At 34.9% G+C, this 25,558-nt stretch overlaps 1 protein-coding gene across 50 annotated transcripts; it reads left to right on the top strand.

Moving 5' to 3' along the window:
* The first annotated feature begins 310 nt into the window (after nucleotides 1–310).
* Nucleotides 311–23,129, top strand: ptprc (protein tyrosine phosphatase receptor type C). 50 transcript variants are annotated; one of them, XM_058400330.1, is made up of 46 exons: nucleotides 311–463; nucleotides 582–678; nucleotides 4,347–4,424; nucleotides 5,710–5,745; nucleotides 7,674–7,754; nucleotides 7,879–7,950; nucleotides 8,070–8,147; nucleotides 8,267–8,344; nucleotides 8,479–8,556; nucleotides 8,676–8,753; nucleotides 8,873–8,950; nucleotides 9,085–9,162; nucleotides 9,282–9,359; nucleotides 9,494–9,571; nucleotides 9,691–9,768; nucleotides 9,888–9,965; nucleotides 10,108–10,185; nucleotides 10,307–10,384; nucleotides 11,614–11,697; nucleotides 11,937–11,945; nucleotides 12,034–12,273; nucleotides 12,418–12,588; nucleotides 12,820–12,918; nucleotides 13,055–13,168; nucleotides 14,211–14,348; nucleotides 14,485–14,616; nucleotides 15,272–15,471; nucleotides 15,573–15,636; nucleotides 15,746–15,854; nucleotides 15,994–16,028; nucleotides 16,099–16,199; nucleotides 17,734–17,824; nucleotides 17,946–18,013; nucleotides 18,115–18,151; nucleotides 18,251–18,348; nucleotides 18,561–18,686; nucleotides 18,866–19,023; nucleotides 19,133–19,268; nucleotides 19,780–19,926; nucleotides 20,154–20,241; nucleotides 20,483–20,616; nucleotides 20,741–20,875; nucleotides 20,965–21,087; nucleotides 21,251–21,411; nucleotides 21,629–21,764; nucleotides 22,226–23,129. In XM_058400330.1, the coding sequence occupies exons 2-46, from the start codon at nucleotides 621–623 to the stop codon at nucleotides 22,517–22,519; spliced, it is 4,689 nt and encodes a 1,562-aa protein (XP_058256313.1). In that variant the 5' UTR covers nucleotides 311–463; nucleotides 582–620; the 3' UTR covers nucleotides 22,520–23,129. The 50 variants fall into 50 exon arrangements, with proteins under 50 accessions (XP_058256313.1, XP_058256312.1, XP_058256322.1 ...); XM_058400329.1 differs by having other exon boundaries at nucleotides 15,991–16,028; XM_058400339.1 differs by lacking the exon at nucleotides 7,674–7,754 and having other exon boundaries at nucleotides 15,991–16,028.
* The last annotated feature ends 2,429 nt before the right edge of the window (nucleotides 23,130–25,558 follow it).

Here is a 25,558-nt window from a genome sequence, read left to right as displayed (position 1 = left end):
TGTACCATATAATAAGGCAAATAAAGCATAAGCATTAGGACTTTAGCAGCTCTAATTCATCTTCCACTCAAAAAGCTTTAATAAGCATATAAATTGTTTTATTCACTTCAGCAATAATACAAAGTTCTCATGCTCAAGATATTCAAATTTTTGACGATTTTTAGAATTTTTAGAATTTCAGTAAAATAATAGAAGGGAATTCACTGTGGATAGTGGACATGAGGATGTATAAACATGATGTTTTGACAGCCTTCTTTCTTAGCTTCAACAAATGAGGCAGAGCAAGAGAGATTGTGGCGTAGCTGAAAATACAACTTCCTGTTAAGACGCCCTTAGTGCATTGCTGAAGGTGAGAGTGTTCCTGACATCGCTCTGTCTGTCAAGCCTAGCGCAAGCTTGAAGACGCCAGGGCTGAACACACACAGGAAACTGTGACGACTGATTAGATAAAACAAAAGAAAGAGTAAGTAAAAAAAATAATCGTTAAAATGAACATGGAAATAAAAATTAGAGCAAAAATACGCAAGTTTTAAAACAGAATCAGTTGTTGCACGTTTTAACTGAACATTTGTTTCCAACAGGACTTATGGTGTCTTAGAAGAGGCCTTTTACTCTCCATTATGGCAAACTTCCCTGGACCAAGGTTTTTACTCCTGGTCCTGGCAGGATTAGCGTTATGTGAGTAGAAAACTTTTCCCTAGCAGTTTTAATTGTTTTCCTCAGAAAGTTATTTTCAGGCTAAATTGTGACATGGTGATCTTTCTGAACTGTTCTTTCCTGTGTGCCACTTTGTTTATTATTTATTTTTTATTTAAAATTTTATTTATTATTATTATGTACAAAAATATTTAACATTTTGTTGAATGTCGGTTATGGCGTGACTTTCACATAATAGCGAATGGTTTCTTCTTCTTCTTTTTCTTGTGATCTGTCTGTCTGTAAAATGGGATCGTAAATGAGTTCTTGAGAATGAAAGTGTAACTGAATGAGGCCTTTAATTTTCCAATTCATGGCACCCTTTGGACTGAATAAATGTAACATTTGCATAATTATAGTAAGAAATAATGAATAGTGTAAATATGAATTGATATAGTATGGTGATAAATCAGGAAGATAGATGATGTTGGACTTAAACGCTCTTCCTTGATGCCTCGTGTCGTGTTGCTAGATCAGAAAACATTTGATATCCTGATGAAGATTTCAATTTGATGAGTGTGTGTGTGTGTGTGAGAGAGAGAGAGAGAGAGAGAGAGAGAAAGAGAGATCTGTGTTTGTTGCTGAGAACCGATAAGATGTGTATATTTTTTTGGGTGTGTCCACTGAGGCTCTGGTTGAAACAGTCTGATTGATGCTTAATGGCTGCTTGATCGGTGTGTAAGTGTGTGTAGCGTCTTGGCCTGATCTTACATGCTCACTCTGAATAACAGCATGTTCTGCTTTGAAACTCCTTTAAGGACTTGTATGTTTTTGGTGTTGAGCATGTCCCCGTTGGGGTTTGAGCTCAGCTATGCTTCCTTTTGGGTGTATTTTCACAATACAGTCTGCTTCTGAAATATGGCCTCTCTGCACAGGCCTAAGGCCACTTCCTCATTCACACTTTCTGTCTCTTCCTATAAATCGCAAGCTCAGTAGTTGACACTGCTAAAAAAAAAAAAAAAAAAATTCTGTGAAATAAAAAAGTAGACAACTTTGTAACCCCTAATACCATTCATCTGTAAGATGTGTAGCAAATATATGAAGCACTGAAGCTGTTGTCTATGATGTCTAGTGTTTAGGAAGTGGAGCGTTAAAGCCACATGCCAGAATGGTCATTAAAGCTGAACAGTGCATCATGTGTACAGCCCTGATAAGACTCTTACAGCTATACCACATTTCACAAGAACTATAATGTTATTTTAAAACTTTCCTCAACATATACACTTTATTATAAGTTGTTACAATAATATGCAGTGCATGATTTGAACTACGATATTATTTATAAATGATTTGTGTTAATGTATAATATTCAGAATCGTCCTTGACTTAGGAACTTAACTCTGGATTTATGAATCAAGAATGTCTTTTGGATATACTTTTTGAATATAAAATGGTAAATGCAGGACACCTTTCCCAAGCACCAATCATCTATCCACGGTTTATCCTGCTCTTTATTCACCTTTAACTTGCTGCACACAAGTGTGTGTTAAAAGAAGATTTTGTACATAATGGACAGGTCATGTACATTCATGTGCGGGCAGTGTAGAAATGAGGAAGAGGACAGAGTCACACACTTTGTGCATTCAGTTATGGAAACGTTACGTAAAAAATCGGATATTGCTCTTAGTATAGAAGGTTAAAAATGGACATTATATTCAGACAAACTCCAACCACAGTGCGATCACCATCTAATAATAATAATAATAATAATAATAATGATAATAATAATAATGATAATAATAATAATAATAATAATAATAATAATAATAATAATAATAATAATAATAATAATAATAATAATGAGGAAGCAGTAAATTTTAGTTATTTGTTTTTTGCTGTAATGTTATGTACTGTATTTTACAGCAGGGAAAAGCATTAGATCATCTTATAAGGAATTCAGCTTTTCTTGCTGTGATGTGCACCTCAGTGTTGTAGAAGTAGCGTTATGTAACATGCTAGCTAATTTCTTCGTTTTTATTATTATTTTAATAAAATTATACAATCTTTTCATTTAGCCATGTTGCATTTGATCCATTTAATCAACTAATCAGTTTTACATTAATAAACCACATCCGCTGAGCTCAATGTGGACAAATAGAATAATGTTCTAGTTCTAAATCTATTTCAGAATATCCTGCATTAGCATTAGTCTAATATGATTTTTTTTATCCTTTTACAATTAAACAACGAATGCTTTGTTTTATTTATTCATTTCTATTTATTTAATTATTAACGTTAAATGATAATTTGCTTTATCAGTGTGTCCATGGTTCCTATCAAACACTTGTGAATAAGCTTTGCTAAATGTGTTTTATTTTTTATAATTATGAAATGATTCATTTACGCAATTATTAAAGTTCTGTAAATAAATTGGAAAGCCACAGGCTCGTGAATGCCCCTTTTTCAACATGGCTGAACTTTTTCAAAATGGCTGAAACTCCTTCCCTCGAGCAAACCTTTTGTTTGAACAACATTACAATCAGATTTTATTTTATTTTTATTATTATATTATTATGTTGTTATGATTAAGAAGATTCTCACAACATTTTTGTGGATGTCATTTATAGCACAGACTGTCATTTCAGACCTGAGAAAAGACTTATTTCTGATCAGTTATTAAATATATGCCATCATTTATTTATTAGACCAAAGCAGGTTGAAGTAATGAGACGAAGTAAGTTTCAGAAATGATGTTCCATTAAGTGGGTGGAACGTCAGAAAAATGTGTTGGCAGTATATGTGCAGTTTAAGCTGTGAAGTGAGTTGAGCAAAGCCACATCCGGAAAAGAGAAAGAGACTGTCAAAAGGCGTTCTTGCAAATCCTAGTTCTGCTTTATTGTTTCTGTACACTATACTATACACTGCACTCTATACTCTCTACTTTATGCTCTATATGCAATACTGTGACTTTTCCTTTATAAACACAGTGTGGGTTTGATCAGTGATCAGTGACAGTGCAGTTTGTATATCCAGAACAACATTTCTGCTTTTCTTGAGTATTCCTTTCCATTACTTCTATTAGTAATAAAGATAATGAATTAATTTACTGTAATTCCTAAAATACACATTACACACCCTGTGGCACATATAAACTTTTAAAGCAGATAAAGCAGAACAAAAGAAGAAAGCAAAGTGTTCTCGTCTGGGGAAAGGGGAGTAAGGTTTTAGAGCACACAGGAAGCTGTGGTTAAAAAACTGAAATAGCTTTTGTGCACTCTGCGTTGCTATAGCAACCAGGCCGCAGTATACATAAGCTACTCTCAGTGATGCACCTCCATTTGATAATTTGTATGAACTGGACAGGAATATGGTCGTGTAACATGTATACAGCAGGTATAACACACACCCACACACACACACACACACACACACACACACACACACACCTTCATGTGCACACACACACACGTTACTTCTTCTACTACTTCCACATTACTTCCTATGACACAAAGTATCAAAACTATGAATCTAAAATGCTGTCATATGTAACTATGTACAATATTTTTGTCCACAGAATTTGATCAAAGCTTCATATTACTATTACTGCATAAATGTTTCAGTGTTTCTTGCAGCATTGCTTTGTGTTGTAACTGTAAAGAGAAACAAAGTTCTTCTGGTTATGTGGATAATGAAATGAATTTGTCACACAGGTCAGGGGCAACCTAACACGCAAACTACCATGCAAAACTCAACCCAATCTCCAGCAACCCCCACAAATTCCAGTCAAGGTAACACAGGGTCATCTCATCATCATCATCATCATCATCATCATCATCACCACACACTCTGATCAGTCTTGCACTCAGCAAAAGCTTTCTCAAACTCTCACCTTCAGTCAATATTCCACCTGCACCTTCAATCTCAATAACCCAGACCCTGGTGACCACAGAGTTATTAAGAATTTCTCCTTCATTTGGTCACCTGCCTGTTCCAGCCCACCAGACAGTTCTCTTTTATTATAGCAGAAACCTAACATGTGCTTCCTCTGAGATACATGAAGGCAGACAACCGCATCTTTTTGAACTGCTGTTCACTTGTAGTAAAGTGCTATCTTTCACATTCATGAGCTCACAGACACAGGATTGGCCAGTGTGTCTGTGATTGACAGGAGAGAGATAAGCCATCCCTCCTTTCCAGAGAGCATGGTCAATTTTGGCTCATGGCCATGTGTATGGCATTGTCAGGATTCAAGCTTACGATGATGATGAGACAGTAAACATGCAATTACAGCAGGTTCTCTAATCTTCTCTTACCTCAGATACCTTTACTGTTAAATATGCAGTTTGTCAATAATTAAGAAAAACAGATTATTACAATCTCCTAGACTACCTTTACAGAAGGAAATGTGAAAACTGGAACCATATTTTGTACTTTATTTAGTAATCAGAGATCCTTTTAAGAGAATTCAGCCTACCTTTCATTAATATAACATTTAACATGAATAACACAGCTAGTGGCAGCAGATACCTTAATGAATCCTGAAGCATGACGCAGAATAGAAACTGAAGTGATAAATTTGCTTATTCCTTCTATCTTATTATAGCTACAAATCTGTCAGAATAAAAATTTGGATTCTGTTTAAATATCAAATGTTAGAAAATGGATAGAATATAAGTAAACTGATTGGAAAATACAATAAAGTGTCGAAATTGTGTCCATGAAGTGTCCAATATTCAGGTTTAAATTAACTGACTGTTCAGGAGTGTGAACACTATGCATGAAAGGGTTATTTTACCTTTACATGATACTTATTAAATAAGTAAATTAGGTCGATTTTCAGCTGCCTCAACACCTCACATCAGCATGTCCTGCACCTCCACATGACAAGCTGATCTCATTTTATCCAGATATACAGGCTAATTTTAGAGCTTAGAGTACATCTCCTGGAAGAGACCAACTATATTTTTAACACCCTGATGCATTTACATTATTATTACACTGTGCACATTCCAAATGCTCCATAAAACTTCAACAAAGTGCCAAGTCTCATATATTTTGCTTTTCTGACCACAGTTTCTTCAGGACAATCCAGTGGATCAGCTGATCCAGGTAACAATCTCTCTCTCTCTCTCTCTCTGTTTTCTAATACTTATATGACTCACTGTATTGCTTTACATGCACAATAACCATCAAAAATGTGAAATGTTATGCAAATGTTTTATTATGGTTGCTCTGAATCCATTAAATAGACTTAAAATGTAGCAAATATAACAGAACCTAGTCATGAATGACATGCTAGTTAGCTAGTGAAATGTATTGATATAGATTTAATAAACAAATTCATTATCTTCCTCCGTTTTATCATTCTAATGTTGCACATCATCCTAGTGACAAAGAAATCAGTAAGTCAGTCTGGCTAGAGTCTTTCCAATATCTATCTATCTATCTATCTATCTATCTATCTATCTATCTATCTATCTATCTATCTATCTATCTATCTATCTATCTATCTATCTATCTATCTATCTATCTATCTATCTATCTATCTATCTATCTATCGCTAGCTATAGATATATCCAATATCCAATATCTTTAAAGCCACTAACTAAATGCATGTTGTACTGAATGCCAGTTTGTTAATGTTTCCTTTCCATTAACCTGTTCCTTGATTCTGAATAAAAGTGTGTGCTGATTAATCCACCTAGTAAAATTTGGTTGAGGTGTGCTGAAACTTTGTAAAGCACATTTAGTTAAAACATAGCTTCCAAAAGAAAATGCTGAAGTCAGTAAGGAGTTTTTTTGTTTGTTTTTTGTTTGTTGAACTTCTTGTCTACTGGGCAACTACAACTAAAACACACAATATGGTTGTTATGTATCTTACACGCTACAAGAATTTAATCAGGAAGTTTTGTTTCCATCTTAATATTTAAGTAGTTCTATAGGCTAACCCTTAAAAATGTTTCATGAGACACAGAAAAAAAAATCTAGGATCTCACAGAAGCACTAATAGGATCTCGTTGAAAGGTTATCGATAAGGAGAGGCATACAAAAGAATTTCCAAGGCATTAGATGTACCACAGAATAATGTCAAGGCTGCCAAGAATTGAAGAAAATATGGCATGAGTAACAAGAACAGGATGTCCCTCAAAAACTATTGAGAAAAAACTAACTACAAAGATACAGATCATGCCAAAACACATGCAGTCACCCAAAACATGTGGCAAAGTGTCCTATTGTCTGATGAGACCAAGGTAGAAATGTTTGACAAGAATTCTAAAAGGTATGAAAAAAAGAAGAAGAGAAAAGAAAGAAAAGAAAACACAACACATCAGTACAAGAACATCATAGCCATGGTGAAGCATGCTGGTGGCAGCATCATGCTTTGCTTCTATTTTGCTTTTTTGCTTTGCTGGGACTAAGGCTATGGTCAAGGTGGAGGGAATTGCAAATCCCAGTCCAAATACCAGTTCACTTTGGCACAAAACCTTCAGGCAACAGGAAGCTTCTAGGAAGCTGAAGAAAAAAAAAATTTCACATCCAAATAAACAAAGGAATAGCTTCACCAAAACTAGAAATCTGTGGGGTGACCTGAAGAGGGCTGTGCACTGGAGATGCCCTCGCTATCTTAAACATTCCTAGAAAGAGCAGAAAAAAATCGTCAAGAGATGGCATATAAAAGCAAAAGGTGCTTCAACAAAGTATTAGTTTAGGGTTGTGCACCCTTAGTATACTGTAGGTTTTTTTTCCACATTTTAACAGTGTTGTGTAGACTGTTTATATTCGTTGTACATGCTGATATACTCATGTATTCTGCTTATTCTGAAAAAACAGGCATTAGCATATCAGGCTTACCCACAAACACCACGGGTCAAAACCAAACAAACACAAGTTTGAATAAAACAGGTAATAACTTCCTGGTTTAGTGAAGGACAGGAAGTGATGAGTGTTTATGGTGTAATTATAGATACATATAAATGTGAGGTATGTTCTGTATTACATACATGTAAATATATACTCATGTATTCTGCTTATTCTAGAAACAGGCAATACCACGTCAGGCTTACTCACAATCACCTACTTGCTTCAACAAAAAACAGACACAAGTTCAAAAGGGACAGGTAATATCCTCCTGTTATAGGGAAGGACAGGAAGTGATGAGTGTTTACGGCATGATTATAGATGTATGTTCTGTATTACATACGTCTAATATATACTCATGTATTCTGCTTATTCTATAAACAGGCAATACCACGTCAGGCTTACTCACAAACACCACGAATCAAAACCAAACAGACACAAGTTCAAAAGGGCCAGGTAATAACTTCCTGTTATAGGGAAGGACAGGAAGTGATGAGTGTTTATGAAATGATTATAGATGTATGTTCTGTATTACATACATGTAAATATATATTCATGTATTCTGCTTATTCTAGAAACAGGCAATACCACGTCAGGCTTACCCACAAGCACCATGGGTCAAAACCAAACAGTCACAAGTTTGAATAAAACAGGTAATAACTTCCTGGTTTAGGGAAGGACAGGAAGTGATGAGTGTTTATGAAATGATTATAGATGTATGTTCTGTATTACATACATGTAAATATATATTCATGTATTCTGCTTATTCTAGAAACAGGCAATACCACGTCAGGCTTACTCACAAGCACCATGGGTCAAAACCAAACAGACACAAGTCCAAAAGGGCCAGGTAAAATCTTCCTGTTATAGGGAAGGACAGGAAGTGATGAGTGTTTATGGTGTAATTATAGATACATATAAATGTGAGGTATGTTCTGTATTACATACACGTAAATATATATTCATGTATTCTGCTTAATCTAGAAACAGGCAATACCACGTCAGGCTTACTCACAAACACCATGGGTCAAAACCAAACAGTCACAAGTTTGAATAAAACAGGTAATAACTTCCTGGTTTAGGGAAGGACAGGAAGTGATGAGTGTTTATGAAATGATTATAGATGTATGTTCTGTATTACATACATGTAAATATATATTCATGTATTCTGCTTATTCTAGAAACAGGCAATACCACGTCAGGCTTACCCACAAGCACCATGGATCAAAACCAAACAGTCACAAGTTTGAATAAAACAGGTAATAACTTCCTGGTTTAGGGAAGGACAGGAAGTGATGAGTGTTTATGAAATGATTATAGATGTATGTTCTGTATTACATACATGCAAATATATATTCATGTATTCTGCTTATTCTAGAAACAGGCAATACCACGTCAGGCTTACTCACAAGCACCATGGGTCAAAACCAAACAGACACAAGTCCAAAAGGGCCAGGTAAAATCTTCCTGTTATAGGGAAGGACAGGAAGTGATGAGTGTTTATGGTGTAATTATAGATACATATAAATGTGAGGTATGTTCTGTATTACATACACGTAAATATATATTCATGTATTCTGCTTAATCTAGAAACAGGCAATACCACGTCAGGCTTACTCACAAACACCATGGGTCAAAACCAAACAGTCACAAGTTTGAATAAAACAGGTAATAACTTCCTGGTTTAGGGAAGGACAGGAAGTGATGAGTGTTTATGAAATGATTATAGATGTATGTTCTGTATTACATACATGTAAATATATATTCATGTATTCTGCTTATTCTAGAAACAGGCAATACCACGTCAGGCTTACCCACAAGCACCATGGGTCAAAACCAAACAGACACAAGTCCAAAAGGGCCAGGTAAAATCTTCCTGTTATAGGGAAGGACAGGAAGTGATGAGTGTTTATGGTGTAATTATAGATACATATAAATGTGAGGTATGTTCTGTATTACATACACGTAAATATATATTCATGTATTCTGCTTAATCTAGAAACAGGCAATACCACGTCAGGCTTACTCACAAACACCATGGGTCAAAACCAAACAGTCACAAGTTTGAATAAAACAGGTAATAACTTCCTGGTTTAGGGAAGGACAGGAAGTGATGAGTGTTTATGAAATGATTATAGATGTATGTTCTGTATTACATACATGTAAGTATATATTCATGTATTCTGCTTATTCTAGAAACAGGCAATACCACGTCAGGCTTACTCACAAGCACCATGGGTCAAAACCAAACAGTCACAAGTTTGAATAAAACAGGTAATAACTTCCTGGTTTAGGGAAGGACAGGAAGTGATGAGTGTTTATGAAATGATTATAGATGTATGTTCTGTATTACATACATGTAAATATATATTCATGTATTCTGCTTATTCTAGAAACAGGCAATACCACATCAGGCTTACCCACAAGCACCATGGGTCAAAACCAAACAGTCACAAGTCCAAAAGGGCCAGGTAAAATCTTCCTGTTATAGGGTTATAGGGAAGGACAGGAAGTGATGAGTGTTTATGGTGTAATTATAGATACATATAAATGTGAGGTATGTTCTGTATTACATACATGTAAATATATATTCATGTATTCTGCTTAATCTAGAAACAGGCAATACCCTGTCAGGCTTACCCACAAGCACCATGGGTCAAAACCAAACAGTCACAAGTTTGAATAAAACAGGTAATAACTTCCTGGTTTAGGGAAGGACAGGAAGTGATGAGTGTTTTTGCTGTAATTATAGATATATATAAATGTACATTACGTGCTGTAAATATATACTCATGTATTCTGCTTATTCTAGAAACAGACAATAACACGTCAGGCTTACTCACAATCACCACGGGTAAAAACCAAACAGACACAAGTTCAGAAGAGCCAGGTAATATCCTCCTGTTATAGGGAAGGATGATCATGACGCTGTGTGGTTATGGAATGATTATAGACTCACTATATGGCCAAAAGTATGTGGATACCTCTCCCTCTTTCTTACAGAGTTCATGTGCATCTGCTCCCATTGTTAAAAGGTTAAAAAAATCAAGCTGACAGTCATGCAATCTTGTGGCAGTTTTGTGGCAGTTTTTTGGTTTCACCTTTGCCACAAGTCAGTTCTTGAAATTTCTGCTGTATTACATCTGCCCCAGTCAAATGTAAATGTGTTTATTGTGAAATGGAAGAATCTAGGAGCAACAAAAGCTTTTTTAGAAAAAATTTTTTTAGGAAAATTTTTTTAGGATTTCATTCCTTTCATTGAAGGATAATGTGGCTGCCACATCATACAAAGACATTTGAGAAAGGTCCTGTTCCAGCATGACTGTAGCCCTTTACACAAAGAATCGCTCCATAAACACATGGCCTGATGAGTTTGTTGTGGAGAAACTCCAGTGTCCTGCAGAGAGTCCAGACCTCAACCTTACTGAATATCTTTTGGATGAACTGGAACATTGATACACAATCTCCTGTGAACACACTTCAGCATTGTGTAGAAAGTTTTTTTTCAGAAGCATGAAGGTTGCTAGAGCAACAAACGAAAGCCAAATCCATATTATGTGTAATTGTCAGGTGTCCACATATTTTTGACCATATAGTGATATAGTCATAATGTATAGTATACTCATATACTCATGTATTTTGCTTGTTCTTACAACAAACAATAGGCTCTCTCGCAAACACCACCAAAAATCAACACCGATCAAACATGACTTATAATTATACTATAAATATACTTATAATTTTGGGTAATGATATGAATGAGGTTATGTGAGGACTCGACTATAGATATATATATATATATATATATATATATATATATATATATATATATATATATATATATATATATATATATATACACACACACACACACGTTTACTACATTCTGTATTAATAACAGTTGATTATGTTCAATAAAATATGCCATTTTGGATAAAATACTTACTTGAGACTTTGTTATAAAGAGTTAGATTAAAAAACATTTCTAAACCCTGAAGCATGTGTAACTTGGCTTTAAGAGCATCATAAAAATGAATCCTATTATTTGTATCATGGAGTTTGTACTATTAGGAACTTTGCTGTAATTTACAACCTACTGACAATGTTGACAATTTGCAGAAAATGTAAACTCAAGCACCTCCTCACCCACCTCCTCCTCCACGATCACAACCTCACCCACACTCACGTCCAGCACAACAACAGGTAACACGACAATGCTGGATCACACACACACACACACACACACACACACAACAACAGGTAACAAGACAATGCTGGATCACACACGCACACACACACGCACGCACGGACGCACTCACACACACACACACAAACACACACACACACACACCTGCACTTTATATTTACTTTTACTTTTTTTACTTTTATATTTCATCTCAATATGAATACCCTAATTTCCTCATTCTTTTTTTTCTCCACAGGCCCCAAGTGTAAGTACCCTTCTGTTCCAAACCAAAAGTTCTTTTAGTTGTGATCAGAATATTTCTTCACTATGTACATGAAAACATTTCTTTACAGGCACCTACAGCATCTACCAGTCAAATGATTTAGTGAAAGTGGAAATTACAGGCAACGTTACAGACGATTACACCATTACATTGACAGACAAAGGCAATCAAAATACTACAATACCCCTGGGGAGAAAGAGGAAATACCAAATAAAACATAAATCATTAAAGCCTTGCCAAACTTATACTGTCAGTTTAACTCCTTCCTGTAACCCCAATGGAAACACCACTTTTAAAACTAGAGAATTAGGTAAGTTGAGTTACCATATGTTCCAAAGATTTAATATAAATAAAAATTCTGTGTACAGAATGTGTACACTTCTTTACTTAACTAGAGTGGCTATTTTGCATCATTAAAATATTTTTAACAACTTTATTTATTATTTTTTTGCAGTTGACTCAGATGTAGACATCACATTGACTGAACAAGTGTGTTTTGATACTATATGGAATTTGGCATCTGGAAATTGTATTCAAATCACTATGGAGAACGCCTGCAAAAGCAATGAACTGAAATTTGAAGACAACTCCTGCAGCAAATCTGTATCTTTCACATTTCCTCCAGGTATATATTCCACTAATTACATGATTAACACAAACACACACACACACACACACACACACACATTACAATGCATATACTGTATACTATATATAATACACAGTACAGTTAAGAATATTTATAGCTCATAATTAATAATTCTTTTTAGTGACTTTTGGATCTATTGTAATAATAACACATACACATGATGTGAAAGAAAATATGAAAATATACTGCTATATGTGTCTCTTGCAGTAAAGCCTACTTTTGATTATATACATGCACTCCCCACGAAATTTACTTGGACCAATCGGCCTACACAGTGTGCAAACAACCTCACATACAGCTGCACTGGTAAGCACTGAAGCTGCTGTAATTACTTACACTGTTTAAAAAGTACAGCTGTTTATTTTCATGTCACAAACTCATATTTCATGATGTAACACATGAGAATGAATTTTACGATAAAAGTCATCTTTGTTCTTTGTAGGGGTGACAGACCTAAACAGTTTGAAACCTTTTCAAAATTATAATTGCACTGGGACATATCATTTTGAAAATGGAATTATTACAAGTGACTCCAAAACAGTTAGGATTGAATGTGGTAAGTTTATCTGAATATCACCAATCTTAATAGATGTTGTGCCTTACACCACCACCACATACTAACATGAGACAGTGTTTTGACAAAGGAATGTCACACTAATAACTTCACTCTAATGACACTAGCTTTACTTTATCCAACAGACCTGGTTTGTAATCCCCTCTTTTACTGAGTTGAGTTGAGAAATGGCACAGTGGAAAAAGACTTTTTTAAGTCTGCAGTGTTTGAATCTTATACACTGTAGAATTATATATATATATATATATATATATATATATATATATATATATATATATTAGTTATTGACAAATAATAGTTTTACATTTCAGTGTAAATCTTGAATATAAAGCTGTATGTTTAAAGTTATATCAATTAATATATAGCAAAGCTTAATGCTAAATCTAATATTTAATTTCAAATCTTAAAGGTTTTTTTTTGTAACATGTCTATTTCTACAGGAAGAGCCATATAGAAGATATACCAAATCTAGGAGCTATTCCATTTCAGTTGCATTCAGCTTTAGTGACTACTTTGATCCTTGTCAGGGCTGCAGTGATTCCAGAGCATACAGCTTTTCATAGACTTTTTTTGTTTTTGTTTTGTTTTGTTTTGTTTTGTTTTCTTTTGAGAACACTGCATATACACTTATAATTATATGTTTGAAATATAATGGTCTAGACCATAGTTGACTCTTCAAGGAGCCACAAAAATTGGCCCAGGCTGAAACTGCACTTTTCTCTACATCTACATGTTCCTTTAAATCAAACATACAGTTCCCATTTCATGTATCTTTTGGTTTTGTACGTAATAAAGTGTTGTTGAGCAAAACTCTACAGAGAACAGAAACAGGAACAATGTTCCACTGAGACCAATCTAAAGGCAGTTTTTATCTGACCGTATCTATAAATTTGTAAATGAAACACTATGTTTGCACTAGTATTAATAAATGGTATAATGGTATAATAATCACTAATATAATCCAGAAAGGAAGTTAAAACAATGCAGTTTTCTTCATGTACCAATCAAACACTTTCTGTTATAGATATGAAAAATGGCTCTGTTGACAACATAACTAATTCCAATATCAGAGCAAGCTGGGACTTTACCAGCAAACACTGCCCCAACATTAGCAATAATATCACTTTGAATGCGACCTGCACTAATCACACAGCCAAATCAGGTAGGAAATATTTCTCTTTTTAATTCCCATAAGCTGCCTAAAGGTTTGTCACTGTACATTTCATATGGATCATTTTCATTCTGTTGTTAATTAGTCATGACTTATCAGTTATTCATTATGAATTTTATCATTTTAGTGCACTGTTCGAGGGACTCCTGTGATATTGTAAATTTGGAACCCTATACTACATATGAATGCACTTTAAAAGCAAGTTATGGAAATAACAATTTCCGCAATTTTTCCTTTACTAATAAGACCATATCTTCAAGTAAGTATAAGACAGGATTTTCACATTTTTACCTCTGAAGTAGTTATTAATGCATAATAACTAATACAGTATGCAATACAACAACATCAACTTTAGCCTTGAGGATCTTTAGCCATTATTAATAGCATAAATAAAATAACACATAATTCATAGCATCTTTAAGCAAGCCACAACATATTCAGGCTAAACTGATGACAGTATGAAGACAAAGCCACCACAAGGACCACAAAATGGTTGTTAATAAATTTATAACATATACTTATCCATATAATAATAGAGATAGAAACATGTTCAGTGACCTTTATTGCCTATTATTGTGTCACAGTAATCTCAAACACAGAAAAACCCATATAGCTTATAAATGTAAACAGAAACACTGTGGTTCAGTGTTTCAGTATTTCTGTCTGATTCACTTTCTGAACATAAATCAAATACCATCAATCTATAAACACTGTATAATAAATAATAAAACAAACAAGGACATGTTCATATATAACACCCCAGCCATGAATGTAGAACTGTTCAACATATTCATCATGCCAATGTGCATATTACCAAAGTAAATAAGTCTTATACAATGTTATAGTCTCTTCAATTGTAAGCAATTTCATGTTTAAAAACTGAATATCTAATTTTCCTCTTCTTTCTTTTATAGAGCCCACTGTAAAAGAACAAATGAAAGTCACAGAACTCAAACATAATTCTTTCCAAATCAATTGTGAAATTATCAAATGGAATGGGGAGAAGGGGGATTTCACAGCAATACTCGAAGGTGTTCCGTTATCTGAGCAAACAAAAAAAGTTTGTGAATTTGTTTTTAAAGACCTCAACTATTTAACAGCATATAAAGTCAAGGTATTTCTTCTGACATTTAATCACAAGCAATTATTCAGTGTTAAAATTGTTGACCATTACATTAATTCTGACACTGGGCTTTATTATTTATGTTTATTCAGGTCACTGCCAAGAATAATAATGGGAATATATCTGAACCCTCCTATAATAAGTTTACCACTAAATGTAAATTTTTTCCCTTATTAATATTTATCTATTTTATGTTTCTCTAATATTCATATTATAATTATATTAACTTTCAAAACCAGCCTAAAACATATCTGATGTGTTTTAGACAATGACAAAGCTGTTCTTGGATTCCTGAGCTTTCTCATTATTGTCACATCTATTGCGCTCCTGTTCGTCCTGTACAAAATCTACCTTTTAAAGAGGGAAAAGTCAAGGTCTGTGTCTTCATCCCTGTTGGGATATTTCCTGAATCTTCTCATGTGTGGCTTATTTATGTATCTAATTTTTAGTTGTATAAAATGTGATGATTTTAAAAATCAGTTTCACAAATACTGTTTTTATTTGGCACAGCAGGAATGAGCAAGAGCTGGATGACCTTCTTCCAACAAGTAAGTAGTAACTCCTCTCACCCTTATTGATACTGGTGTAGTCCTTTTGTTGATGTTGTTCTCTTCTAAGATGCGCTACTTCAAGTGGAACCCATGACTGCTGAAGATCTGCTTGATGCATACAAGAAGAAGAGGGCTGATGAGGGACGTCTGTTCATGGATGAATTTCAGGTAACTCTCTGGTATTTTAATTTGATTCATGAGCATTTGGACTCTGGGGATTTTTACAAACCTTTATTATAGAGTTCTGTAGAGATAAACTGGACAAACTGGAATATTTTTAAACAATAGCCAAACAATAATTACCAAGATATTGGAGCTCTTAAATCTACACACCAGTGACCTTTTACAGCAAACATCCTTTTTAGCATTGCTAAAAACATCAAAATCGATTCTTTCCTATCATCATGTGTAGAGAGGCAGAGATATAATGTATAGATTATAAAATACAATGTGGCTATATTTTACAGTTCTTACCCATAATCTGAACAGAACCTGGCTGCTAGTTATGTATATAACTCTGGTTCCAGGGGAACCCTTAAGATTCAGATATCTTCTTGTTTGTGTTCACACACACATGCTAAGGTCTTCCAAACTAGTGCAACATAACTCTGTTTTGCATAAATACAAGACGAACAGTCACTTTCACCTAACCAAGCTCTTGCTGTATTGTCGTTGACTCCAAATGATAAGAAACCCTGGTGTTTATCTGTGGTTCACCACTCTCACATACCTAACTAGTTTTCAACAATCTCAATAATATGTGTACTGTGTCAAGAAAGCTGCATGATGGCAATGGGAACCAACATTTATACAAGACTATCTCTCAGTAACTATCAGTACCAAATCTACTAAAAATAATGTAAAATGTATCGTAAAATTATACACTTTAACTAAGCAGTTTAAAAAAGTCTGCAATTTTATCATAGTGAGCTGGTAACTGTAAAGGATATGATTTATTACTGTGACTGAACAGCACCCAAATTCAGCACCCAGAACAGATCTGATGTGTTTGCTCAAAGACATTTGAAGATCCATTTCCACATTCACAAATTCTCACTGTAGAAACTGCAGTTTCCAATTTTTCACTGTATCAGTAATGAGATGCTAGTCCTGGTGTTACTTGGTGTTAGATCAAAAAGAAAATCTCTTATATCTACATACTGTATAGTGCTGAAACATGTGACATATGTGTTCTGTTTCTCCTTTTCTTTCTCATCAGTAATAGACCAACCAATAGGCGCTCTAGATTTTATTTTTGCAAATTCCTTATGGTTCTGTGCTGTTCACATTTCCCAACAGGATCCCAGCACAAAGATCAGTGTTCAGTGGAAGTGCAAGCATCACATTGTACACTCTCTCACTTTCTCACAGTTAAAATGATTGTAACTTTTTCTCAAGTTTTTGAGAGACACAGTCCTGGTCAAACAATGCTGATGGAATGGATTTGTTCGGATCAGAAATAATATTTAAATAAGAAACTCTAATAAGATTAGGAATGTACTTTTACCCTATTTTACCCCATAATGCATCTGAAATTTCAGTTGTTGTCAGTAGTAATGAAAGGAAAAAACCTTGCATTATATTACTTTCAAACTTTCATTAATATGTGGTGTGAACCCATGTCCTAGACACATGAGGAAGATGATTTTGTTCTAATTTGAAAACTTCACTGAAAATATTTTTGCTTGTTTGCTTTCCTTAGAGTGTTCCACGCATTTTCTCCAATTTCTCAGTCAGAGAGGCCAAAAAACCAGAAAATCAAACAAAGAATCGCTATGTTGACATTCTTCCCTGTAAGTTTATCATGGAGCAAATACAAATCTAAATGTCAACTTTCATTTAATCAAATTTCATTGTTTTCCCCATTTTAACAAATATATTTGACTGAACACCTGGCTGTATGTCTGCTTTTAGATGACTATAACCGCGTCTCTCTCTCTCACGGAGGAACTGAGGACTACATCAACGCCAGCTTTATTGAGGTAGGAGAACTGAAGTGAATCTGAAACTTTTAAAGTCAGCTGGTCCTTATTCTTTTCTCAATAAATGAAAATGTTCATAACCTCTACATTTCTTTTTTTAGGGTTACAAGGAATCCAACAAATACATTGCAGCCCAAGGTACATGCTGCTTTTTGAACCAAAACACCAACAGAAATAATTTTTCCTTTTGTTATTATTGCAGTCTTATTGGTTTTTTTTTGTTTGTTTGTTTTTAAGGCCCCAAGGAAGAGACAGTGGGAGATTTCTGGACAATGATCTGGGAACAAAAGACTTCGATTATCGTCATGGTAACCCGTTGTGAAGAAGGAAACAAGGTATAGTTAATCACGCTGTGTTAATATATTAAACCTGTGATATTTAAAACTTCTCCACTAGGGGCAAAGTGTCTCAAGTTGTACTGAACCTGGCATTGTGGAGCTGGGAGCTGGCAATGCTGGTCACTAGTCACTGGGCCACTTAGATTAGAATTACTTCATGTTTTATATTTATTTCTAAAAAGTTTCCTCAATCCTCTTTTGCTTCACAGAACAAATGTGCTCAATACTGGCCATCACTGGAGAGAGAAACAGAGATTTTTGATGATTTGGTTGTGAAAATCAAGGGGGAGGAGAAATGCCCCGATTACATAATTCGCCACCTGACCCTGATGAATGTAAGCAAATTCCAAACTTGTTTTTATTTACAGTCATTTCCTATATTAATCATTAGACCTCCCATAACCTGTAGCTAATGTAATACTTCACTTTTTATTAAATAATGGTTGTGTCTTATTTAGAAATTGTCTTTATGATTCAGGCAAACTAAAGTTGGTGATTTTTTCCTGCTTTTTAGCGTAAAGAGAAGTCAGCGGAACGTGAAGTCACTCACATCCAGTTCACCAGCTGGCCTGACCATGGCGTCCCGTCTGATCCCGGCCTGCTCCTTAAACTACGCCGCAGAGTCAACTCCTTCAAAAACTTCTTCAGTGGTCCTATTGTCATTCACTGCAGGTACTATAGGGGATCAAAAATGATGATATTTTGACAAACCCTTGTTAGTTATGAAAAAATAGAGATAGTCTGTCATTTTCATTCCAATGCTGAACTTTATTTCCTGCAGTGCTGGAGTTGGACGCACAGGGACCTACATCTGTATCGATGCCATGATTGAGAGTCTGGAGGCAGAAGGACGTGTGGACATTTATGGATATGTGGTCAAACTTCGCCGTCAAAGATGCCTCATGGTCCAAGTGGAGGTGAGTCACATTGAGGCTGCCTCTTGCTGTCTTTATTTTCCTTCTTTTTTTGTAAAGCAGCATTTTACAATACAGGATTTAATAACTGATACTTCGTTATCTAAATGATAAAATGATGACTAAGATTTTTTTTCTATTTTATGTAATTTATTAACACAGTACTGTATTTAGCTTTAGTAAACATTTAAAAGTAAATGCATTTGTTTACTAAAATTTGCTATCTTCTATAATAATTCTTTTGACATAAACATGTTAATTATCTTATCTAATAAAACATTTACGTAATTACTAGCATTAGTCTGTTGTTAGTAGACTTTTTTTTACCTAATGGAAAGTGTTTTTCTTTTTCACTTTTCTCACACTCTGGTTGATTTATTTCTTGTTAGATTTATTTGAAATTGTGCAGTCTGTTTCCACTGAACTGTGTAGAGAATCATATTGGTGTAGTTATCAGAGTAATATGGATAATATGGATCATGCATGATCTGAGAGGAAGTGTAATGTATTCCAGGCCCAGTATGTGCTCATTCACACGGCCCTGATCGAGTACAGTCAATTTGGTGAGACAGAAATGGCGCTCTCGAATTTCCACTCGGAGGTGAACACACTCAGACAGAAGGAGGGAAATGATCCATCTTTTATGGAGCTGGAGTTTCAGGTGAGTGCTTCCTCTTTTTTTAAAAATAAATCCTACTGATAATGTCCAAATCTTAGCCCTGTCAGAGAGCCACTGCTGGGTAGAACCCTTCATTAAACACATTATAACCTTGCTCTATAACACTGCTCTGTCAGTGTACTCTATTCTCTTTTTATTATTTATGGACATAACAGTGAGTTAATGTTACTCAGTCTGAACACATTTTGTTGTTATGGGTTTTTATGCAGAAACTTCCAAAATTCAAAAACTACAGAACATCCAACACGGCACGCACCGAGGAGAACAAGAAAAAGAACCGCTCCTCTATAGTGCCATGTGAGCATCAAACTAAAGCATTTTGTTTTCTTTTAAACCAGATATCATCATTTATACCTCATCATTGATCTGTATACAGTGTGTGAGAACTGGTCATTCTTATATTGCCATGTGTAGTTTTAAGAAATGAACCTGAGTTGTACAAAGTAAAAAGCCCCATTCCCTATAGCTCCAAACTGTAGACCATAAAACTAATGTCCAAATGTCTTTGTTCATCACCATTTATTTTTTCCTCTTTCAGATGACTTCAACAGAGTCCCAATTAAAGTGAATGATGAAGTTAGTCATGACAGTGAGGCTGAGGATGAAGAGGAATATTCCTCAGATGAAGAAGATGAAGTCCCTACCAAATACATCAATGCCTCCTATGTGGATGTAATTTTTTTTTTTTTTTCAAATTTACAAAGCTTAAAAAACTTAGTAGTTGTTCAGCATTCTCAGTTAAATCCACACTATCTTGTACATCCATGTATGATGTGTTACATCTGCCTCCCTTTAGGGATACTGGTTGCCAAGTAGCTTCATTGTCGCACAGGGACCCACGGACGGCACAGTTGCTGACTTTCTACACATGCTGTTCCAGAAACAAGTTAAAACTGTGTTCATGCTCTCAGATTGCACTGAGAATGACAAGGTGAGTCTCTCCAAATCTAAGCACCTTCTTTGAGTAGGTCTCAAAATGAGACTAGTTCTTTCTCATGACTTCTTGTTGTTATCTGTCAGGAATTCTGCAGCCAGTATTGGGATGATGAGAAGAAAACATTTGGGGAGATAGTAGTGGAGGTCAAAGAGACTGAAAACACCCCTACATACATCAGACGGTGCCTAGAAATACAGCACACCAAGGTGCCCAGCTTTGCTGTTCTTTATGGTCATATTGATCATTATGACTCATGAGCCTGATTCCTATGATTCCTATGCTCATATATCAGTACAGTGCAGCTATCTACAGTATGTATAAGATATAGTCATGCAGCCATACACTCAAACCTGCACATTACTCCTGCAGAGGAAAGACAGCCACACATTGCAGCAGTACCACTTCCAGAAATGGGCGGGTCAGGAGCTTCCATCCAACCCTCTTGACTTAGTTGACATGATGCGGAGTGTCAGACAGAGCAGTGATAACATCAACAAACACAAGAATTTGCCCATTCTGGCACACTGCAAGTGAGTGTTTAACTGCTAAAATGTGTGACACACTGATTTGGTACATAACACATTGCTTGATGCTGCTTTGGAGTCCATACTGTGTGCACATGTACTACTATGCTGCTTCCATATTGCACAAACATGATCTTTGGGAGTTTGCACGTCAATGCATGAGCATGTACAGAGCTGAATATTCAGTAAAGTGTTATTACATTTTTCATGTTTCCTCTACCAGTGATGGCTCCTCACGTTCTGGAATATTCTGCGCCTTGTGGAAGCTTCTGGACAGTGCAGACACAGAGAAACTGGTGGACATCTTCCAGGTGGCCAAGGACCTGCGCAAGGCTCGCATGGGCATGTTCAACACCTTTGTGAGTAACCTTTTACTGATATATACATAATTAGACACATATGGGCACAAATACAAGTCTATCATAACATCATAACAAGACTCATCAAAAAATAAATCTATGGACTCCAGTAATATGAGACAGAAATGAACTTCATCTTTAGTTACTTCATTCACAATGTGAGATGGCATTCAGCAGGAACACTAGCCTGCAGACTGGCTTTAGAAATGTTCACAAACATATTTGTTTTTCTTTTATTTACAGGTTATGATATTAAATCCATATAAAAACAAAAATGACATACTTTGCTTTAAAAAAATGTATGAAAGAACTTCTGCCAGAAATGTCTTTATTTAGATCTGAATGTCCATATCTTAGTCCTACAGAAAGATGTGTCATATTCTCTACTAGCACACCCAGTTTAAAATAACCCTCAAACAACTTTTACATGTTTTGTAATACTTCATCCTCCATTAAAACAGGAGCAGTACAAGTTCCTGTATGCTGCCCTGGAGGCGGCGTACCCGGTGCAGAACGGTGAGGTGAAGAAGCCCAGGGAAGCCCCTACTGACACTGTGCAGGTTATTAACGAATCCACAGCACTGATCATGCCCAGTACAGGCTCTGCCACTGAAAAGGGCACCGAGAGCAAGGAAGGTACTGACTCAGTATCACCTGAAGAGGGAGCCACTGAGGCCAGCAAGGAGCCAGAGAAAGTCCTCAGTGAAAGCACCCCTAATGGTCCCACTGCTACTGAAGAGGCTGAAAGTGTTTAACCATAATTTCTTATAGTGGCTTTTCTGAAGCTTTTTATTTGCAAAAAAAAAAGAAAAAAAGAAAAAAAAAGAAAATGTATTTAAGACTTATTTCCATCCCTGTAAAAACATTCTAATGGATATTTGAATTTTAGAGATTTGTTACTGTATTTAAATACAGTATTAATTTAATTAACAAAGAGAAAAAATCTTCTTAATACTGAATCTATGAGAAACAACAACCCTTGGAAAGGACCAGTTCAGTGCATTTAGTCCAAAATTTCTTTAAGGCTGTATTTAAATCCAACATACTGTTTTGTTATGAATCTATTTTTGAGAATTTGCTTTTATCCTGTCTTTTTTTGTCTTTAAACTGCATGCGTGAATGTAATGTAAATGGAAAGTTTGCTAATGTTCACTGTATATCTATATATATCTAGAGATATTTTGTTAACAATCTAAGTTATAAAGTGACGAATGTAAAGTTATGTTATGCAAAGATTACTTTGCACTACAATTTTGTCTTCAAACTATCTGATTGGTATAATTTCCATTCATTTTTAATGTGCTATATATGTATGGCTGATGTTTTTTTTAATTGGAAATAATTTGAATAAAGGATTGAAATATGTTGCTTTGTAATGGGCTTGTATTGAAAAATATGATTTTAAACCAGATCAGGACCGTTAGCGTGTAAGCCCTGCTTATGTGGGTTTGTAGGACACTCCAGATGTAGAACCTCACAATTTTGTTTCTCATCAAAGAAAAAAAAACAAACCCTAGAAACATTGAATTTGGGCTGTGACAACATCCTGTGCAGATGTGATCAAACACACAAAGTGTATAGTCAAGATTTTCCTGTAGCAATATGAAGGCTGTCAGCGTTTCATCTCATTTCACTAACAAACACATTGTTAGTTTCTCTTCATTAATAGTATATTCATAAATAAAGTGTCTACCTGTCATGCAGTGGCACAGGAGTCTGTTACTGAAATATGCACATCTGTGTGTTCTGTTTCATCTGTTTGTTTTCTTTCTGTTGGCCTCCTGCTTACTTCTCATTCTCTCCTCATAAGTAAAAACATCAAAACACTTTTCCAAAATCAGGTCAACATGATTACTAAAACTAGCTATATTTTACTGAAGAAGGTAGCGACTTAAAACTGTGTATATAATTAGGCTAGGCATAACAACGTAACAAAAAAACAAAACACAAAATTCTGATACAAACACAAATAATCAAATACAAATTTACAGAATTGTAATCCCATGGAGAGCTCTCCCAATCATCACATGGAGAAAACTGTCTAATATACACTGAGATATTGTGAAGCTCTCACTAACACCCAGTGATGCGGTACATACTAAAAGCATGTAGTCCAGTGATCTTTTCTTCCATTAAATCAGTGTATTTATGGCTCCCATTGAAGCTGTATTTCAGTAGAGGTCCATCAAACGGTGTGTCTACCGTATTCCAGTGAAAAACAAATGGCTTTAAATAAATAAACAGTAAGATACTGCAATGAGATATCATAATCAGGTTTGTTGGCCATATATGTTTTTACACACACACGGAATTTGGTACCAGCTGTTGGTGACCCTCAGAAAAACAGACATTAAATAAAGACACTACACATTTAATTTACAGACAATGCTACAGAGAAAAATTAAATAAAGACACAATATTCAGAGTATGAGCTGGGTTAGCAGTGTGTATAAAGTGTGATAGTGCTTAGCAGTGCACAAGATATCTGATATGAGAGTAATGATATACGAGTAATGAATAAGATATATACAGCACACTGGTAAACGTTTCATTGCCATGTTGTAATGGCATTTTAGAGAAGGCCATGCTTCTCATGTAGTATTGAAGCAATCACTTGTACTGTCGTCTTACATTCTGGGAAATGGAGCACTTTTAAATATACCTCCTATACATCTACAGGAGTTTAAGATACCCATGTGTCATTAAAACATTAACTCTTTTTCACCAGAGGTATTTCCTCCAGTTTTGTTGTGCATGTGTATAAAAGTAGAAACAAGGGCTTTAAGAATTTGTATTTTTTCATAAGTATTTTTGTTTTTATCAGGCCTAATAGAGGCAATATTTGTATAGAAATGTTCCAAAAAATAATACAATAAAAAGGTTCATTTTTTCACAGATTTATGTCCATTTCTGTTCTCTGAGATGCTCCAAGCCCATAAGCATCTAAAATGTGAAGGTGTAATCATTTAGTCACTTAATTTCAGTGTAAGGCTATACAAACAGTGTTAAATACACTCACACTGAAATCCAAGAAATTTTATATCAGACTTGTGGCAATAAAATCATTCATTTATTAATACAGATTGAAAATATCCAATAAGTTCATTTCCATTCTACTGGAAGTTTAAAATGACAGTATCTGGTAGTTTAAAAGTGTTGCATTGGAAAGTTTAAAGTTTACATTGGATAATCTTAATAAATAATAACTTGCAAAATATTAATAATGTACAGTGCAGCCTTCAACTATAATCCTTTAAAATAAACTGTGATCTCTTTTGTGTGAACACAATGCCAGACTTAAGATTAATGTCTGTAAAGCTCTATTGCCATCTCACAAATTTCAAATGTTTTGTTAAGAATTCCTAATGTACATTAGGTCGCATTTGTTAGCGGTCAACCCAAACACCTACAATTTAAATACAAAGGTGGATATTCACTACAATTTGCATTATAAGACTATTAGAAGACAAAGATTAGAAATAAAAACTAGGTTTGATTTTATTCACAGTACAGATAAGTGTAATACAAACAACACACACTGGGTGGCACCTGAGGACAAGAAAGAGAGGACAGATCACCTCAGCTGTTGGTACGGTTGGATATGTACTGCTTGAATTCCTATTGTCAATTATATTTCTGAATATTTGGTTCTGTAAGATTTTCTGATTCTATAATAATTTGTAGTCTTTTACTCTTCATTTTTACATACTCATTCACATATCCTTATAATACCTTTCAGAAAATCAGTTTTGTTAGATGAATATATAGAATTCTCTACTGCTTTTTGAGCTTAA

The sequence above is a fragment of the Hemibagrus wyckioides genome, linkage group LG10 (assembly GCF_019097595.1).
Source record: "Hemibagrus wyckioides isolate EC202008001 linkage group LG10, SWU_Hwy_1.0, whole genome shotgun sequence".
In the NCBI taxonomy this organism is placed as follows: Eukaryota; Metazoa; Chordata; class Actinopteri; order Siluriformes; family Bagridae; genus Hemibagrus; species Hemibagrus wyckioides.
This window is presented reverse-complemented; position numbering and strand designations above follow the sequence as displayed.